The following is a 5,628-nucleotide window of genomic DNA, read 5'->3' as shown; positions in this document are numbered from 1 at the left end:
ATTTAGATTTTTGTGCTTTTTAAGCTTAACCTTTGCTTAATTGTCAACTGTATTAACTGTCAAGTTTGCGCATGAAGAAGTGGAGTGGAACTGCTTCAATATAGCTATAACAATTAGGATCAGCAGAACTGCCGATTTCTCTGTGCTGCGCAGAAGATGCGTCAACAATTATGAGTTTAAACAACATACTGAATGCGTCTTACACTGGCAGCAGCATTAATTTAAAGCTCAATAAAACCTGGCCATGAGTTGACCTCCTATTGTGGCGATATGTTTGTAGCCTAACCGCAGGGCATGGAGTGTCACTCAAACGCTATTTAGGAAGAAAAATCCACCACCTGAATAGGAACTGTGGAAAAATCCTAGAAAATTGGCCAGGAAGGAAATGGCTCGTAATAAATCGGCCAAAAAGCGAGCAGAGAGGCCTCAGAGCGCTGATTAATATTGGGCCCTGTAAAAACGGGACTTTTTCACATGGTGCCTGCAAATATCCAAGGAGATCAGGTAACGATGGCTGTAAAGTAAATTTAATCAAATAATTACGCATGGTTTTTTTTTTGTTTTTTTTGTTTTTTTAAAGTATGCGCTGTCATTCATGCGTCCTGTAGGGCAGGCATCCACAACCTCGGTCCTCGATGCCCGCTGTCCTGCAGGTTTTAGAGGTTTCACTGCCTTAGCACAGCTGATTATGATTGCAGTAGACCAAAAGCCTGTTAATCAGCTTTCAATTAAAATCAGCTGTGCTGGAGCAAGGAAACCTCTAAAACCTACAGGACAGCGGGCCTCGAGGACCGAGGTTGGGGATGCCTGCTGTAGGGGACATAATGAACGCACCTAATCACAGAAGTCTGTCTGGTGTTTCATATTTGTTTTGATATATATATATATATATATATATATATATATATATATATATATATATATATATATATAGCTATATATATTTTTATACTTTTTTTTTTACACTTGGGGTATATTTTAATAAATTACTTTGTTTATGTTAACTTTATTGAGAAAATGTGTATATATATATATATATATACTTTTTTTTTTTTACACTTGGGGTATATTTTAATAAATTACTTTGTTTATGTTAACTTTATTGAGAAAATGTGTGAAGAGTTTATTTTCAAGAGGATTGTTTTCTATTTCTATTACCATTTAAGGTAAGTGTGTAAAGTTTTTTCCCCCCAGCCATCCAGATCACTTTTAGTTGTAAAATTTACGAGGGTATAATCCTTGTATAAAAAGATTAATCAGCCAAATATGACAGGTTTTGTAAAATGTTCACGTAAGGTTGTTAATTATTAGTTGTGATATTGTATAATGCTACCAGGCATTATACAATATATATGAAATACTATCCTATATATATATATATATATATATATATATAAACCAAGTTAGGGTCTTTCCATAAAGGAAAAGTACCTGCCTTTCCATTAAGTGTTATGAAAAATCGAAACTGATTTTAATTCTTCAGTTTCGTTTCACTTGTATCAAAAATGTTGCTCCCCACATCAGGGAAACAACGGGAGATGGAGAGAACAGCAGGAGCCTTCGAGCTGCATTAATACCCCCTCCCTCTCGTTTCCTCGCTCTCTGTGTAGATCTCGCGAGAGCTCCAAGCACGGGCTCAGCTGGCCGTGGCTTTGCTGCAGTCGGAGGGAGAAGGCAGGCAAGGCAGGCAGGCGGCAATATGGCGGACAGAGACAGTGGAAGTGAGCAGGGAGGAGCGGCCACGGGCCCAGGCTTCGGCTCCATGCACTTAGCTGCAGGAGGGGCGGGCTCGGCTTCCGGGCTCCAGCACGAGACGCAGGAGCTGGCGTCAAAGCGGGTCGACATCCAGAACAAGCGCTTCTATTTGGACGTAAAGCAGAACGCAAAGGGCCGCTTCTTGAAGATAGCCGAAGTCGGGGCCGGCGGAAACAAGAGCCGCCTCACTCTCTCCATGTCCGTGGCTGTCGAGTTCCGAGACTACTTGGGGGACTTCATCGAGCACTACGCCCAGCTAGGACCGAGCAACCCCGGGATGGTACAGGACGAGCCCAGGCGGGCGCTAAAAAGTGAGTTCCTGGTCCGAGAAAATCGGAAATATTACATGGATCTGAAAGAGAACCAGAGAGGACGGTTTCTACGGATCAGACAGACCGTTAACCGGGGGCCCGGGTTGGGATCCACGCAAGGCCAGACGATCGCTCTGCCCGCCCAGGGACTTATTGAGTTCCGCGACGCTCTGGCTAAACTTATTGACGATTACGGTCTGGAGGACGAGCCGGCGGAGCTGCCCGAAGGCTCGTCGTTGACTGTGGACAATAAGCGGTTTTTCTTCGACGTTGGGTCCAATAAGTACGGTGTCTTTATGAGGGTGAGCGAGGTGAAGCCCACCTACCGCAACTCTATCACGGTGCCCTACAAAGTGTGGTCCAAATTCGGGAACACTTTCTGTAAATATGCCGAGGAGATGAAGAAGATCCAGGAGAAGCAGCGGGAGAAAAGGGCATGCGAGCTGCAACAGGAGGAGATGCAGGCGGACGATGGAGATGAGGATTGATAACGGAGGAAAACATGCAAGATTAATGAAAATAACCACAGAATTAAAGTTCAAACTCTACTGTATAAAGGAAGGATCTAAAGATTTTAACTGTCAAAGTTTAACTCCAAGGGAGCATCACTCAGTATAAGAAAACCTCCACAACCTGACAGTTATGACATGTTGTCACTCATCGCTGGATGTTACCCCACTTATCACCATTAATACAGTAACAGGCTGCTAAACAAAGTAATAACATTATATTCGAACATTGATTCCTACTTGATAATATTGAACGGAGTGTTTATTTCCCTTATTAACAGAACTTTTGTACCAGTTAAAGCTATTGTTAAAAAGGTGTTTGCAATGTTCAAATAGAAAAAGAGGGGAGGGGGGTTACTTTACATGTGAGCTAATGACTTCAGCACAAATCCGATATTTTGATCTTTCAAAAAAGAATCCAAATCTTTATTTAAACAACAAAAAAAGTGATCACATGTACTTGCCATTACCTTTACCTGTGAGTAGAGATGTGTTTACACATAAATCATTTATGAGGGCTAGGCTTGCTATGGAAAGTGGTTAGATGTCATGCAGTACATAAAAAGGAATATAGAGGCATTTTCATGAAATGAAATAAGTGCTATATTTGTTGTGCAATATGCATTTGAGATGAATTAATTATATTAAACTGGTCAACAGTTGTTGACATGGCCGTTGCTAGAGGCATTCAAAGAAATATAGATATCGTAATTCTTTTTGTTTTATATTGTTGCCATGCCGATGGATATATTATAGACTACCTTTCTGTCTTATCATTGATGCAATGTGTTAACTTAAAAAAAGGTACTAAGTGTTTTTGATGGAGGAAATGCAATGAGAACATGTAGCAATTTGCCCCAGTTGAAAAAATTAAGACACACACAAGAGGTTTAAGTGGCTCAATTCAATGCAGACGAGGGTTACGTGAAAATAGAGATGCACCGATCAGCATGATGATTTCCTTTAAAATGAGAGAGGCCCAATTTTTTTTTTTACATTTGACTTATGAGCTATAATGCATGAAGAAAGGGTCACAAATTAAAAGTATTACATGAATATTTTTGATGTTTTCGTCGACATTCAAAAAATTGCAACAAATTACGCGCTATAGCTAAGAAATGCTGATGGTTCTCAGTTTTTATACTTATTTGAATAGAAATTGTTTGTTTTCTTCGCATTATTTGACCTGCAGATCAACTATTGGAGCCCATGAAGACCAAATCAGGGTGCATCTGTATCCATAACAGATTATTTTTCCTTTTCCTTTCCTTTTCCTTTTCCTTTTTAGTTATAAATGGAGACGCACCAATAGACTTTGCTTAACCCTGTATATGTTAGTTTTTTTTTTCTTGTTTTCCAAAAATCTAAATATTTGCCGCGAGTTATTTAATTGACATGTAGGTGTTAAATCTAACTCCAATGAAGAAATATAAATTACCATTTGTGCCTTGAAGCGTATTGCTCTAATAACTACAAAGTATACCTTTTATTTTTTTTTTTTTTTTTGGACAAAAAAATAATGGGCCTTTTTTATTTTGAGCCGTTATTCTTTGGATAAATTGTTGGATTTTTTTTTTTTTTATCCTCTTCAGATCAGAGCTAATCCATCAAAATCTGTCTGCTTGGTGCATCTCTACTCTAAACAGCCACTATTGCCATCAGTTACAAATGAATTGCAGCACGGATCAGAATTCTCTGACAAACATTCATGGTTTTACTTTATAAATTCTATAATATTGCATCATTTAAAAACCATAGGATATTGAAAGTTCATATTTGTAGTTTATGGTCGGACTGTGCCGTTAGTTGGCAGGACATATATGTGAATTATTCTTAGGCATTTAATGTTTAATGAAGAAAAAAATATATATTTAGTTTTTGCCATTCCCTATCAGCAGTTTTAGGGGAAATCATCTGATTAAATAATTGGTGCATCTCTACCTGAAACAGCAGCATTTTGTGATATTCAGTCATAAAAGTCTAAATGGTGCCAAGGAGTGCTCTTGCTGCATGTTAACCTGCACTAGATGAGGTTTCATCGGTCTCCTGAAATATCGCTTCAGGACCTTTTCTTCTCTGATGTAGGAGAGGAATATGTCTCAGAAAGGAGATTGTAAATGGTAACAGAATGGAGTTGGTGGCTCTACAAGTTAAATCCTGAGCGGTTATTTTGGGAGCATGCTGCAGCTTAATTTAAGATTTGTAAGCCCAAATATCTGTCTGGGGAATGAGGGCAGTCTGATCTAATTGTATATACTTGGGCTGCCAGTTGGTAAAAAGACTGGTTCTGAAACCAGTTCAGTCGCATCTCATAGATGTTTGATAGCAGTTTTATAAACTCTTGTCAGTAAGTTCCAGAGAAACTGGCAACAATCAGAATATTTCAGATTTACCTCATCAACGAATCAAACGATTGCTCCCGCCTTCCAATTGACTGGAAACCAGCAAAACTAGACTTTCCTTGACAACCTTACTACCAGGAGCCTCTGGTTTAAGCCTAAACGACACCTGTATGGGGAGCATCCTCTTCAGCATATAAAACAACCTGGTGCCTTACACACTCCGCATGCTTACACGCTGGCCTGGTGCTTTGGATCGCAGTTTTGGCTTTTCTTTCTCACGCTTGTTTTTTTTTTATTTTTTTCCAGTTTTGTGTCTCGGCCCCCTTGTGTGCTAGCGCACGACTCGTGGTGCTAAAAGGGTTTGCTACAAACCCTGGGGAGCAGATTCTTAACTCTTTTTCTGCTGCCTTCCTTTCTTCCCTATAACTCCATTGCTTCCCCTTTTAGCCATCCAGGTATCGGCCTACATGTAAACATGGAAGGGGGTGGTCACCTAGATGCAAGACGATGCAGAGGATCAGGCTAATGTCTCGTTGAGCGAGAGCTAAATATTTGGAGAAAAAAAACAAAGATCGTGATGGAAGGACCTCCCCCCCACACACACTTGAATCACTAATTTTGATCTAAAATAGCTGTGTGGCAGTAAATGGGAAGTAGCGAAACAATTTTTCATTTTCTAGAATTTAAACAGAACTACCTTTTCAGCATTAT

The 5,628-nt window shown here is 39.7% G+C and overlaps 1 protein-coding gene across 1 annotated transcript in view; it reads left to right on the top strand.

Moving 5' to 3' along the window:
* LOC107089809 (transcriptional activator protein Pur-alpha-like) overlaps positions 1–3,817 on the top strand; it is a 5,680-nt gene extending 1,863 nt beyond the window's left edge. The window contains exon 2 of the mRNA XM_015382786.1: positions 1,611–3,817. Coding sequence (XP_015238272.1) covers positions 1,700–2,554 — 855 coding nt within the window. The 5' untranslated portion in view covers positions 1,611–1,699 and the 3' untranslated portion in view covers positions 2,555–3,817. The remainder of the gene's footprint in view (positions 1–1,610) is intronic.
* The last annotated feature ends 1,811 nt before the right edge of the window (positions 3,818–5,628 follow it).

The sequence above is a fragment of the Cyprinodon variegatus genome, unplaced genomic scaffold, assembly GCF_000732505.1.
Source record: "Cyprinodon variegatus isolate N-32 unplaced genomic scaffold, C_variegatus-1.0 Scaffold267, whole genome shotgun sequence".
NCBI lineage: Eukaryota > Metazoa > Chordata > Actinopteri > Cyprinodontiformes > Cyprinodontidae > Cyprinodon > Cyprinodon variegatus.
The sequence above is the reverse complement of the archived record's forward strand: the minus strand, read 5'-3'. Positions and strand labels throughout refer to the sequence as shown.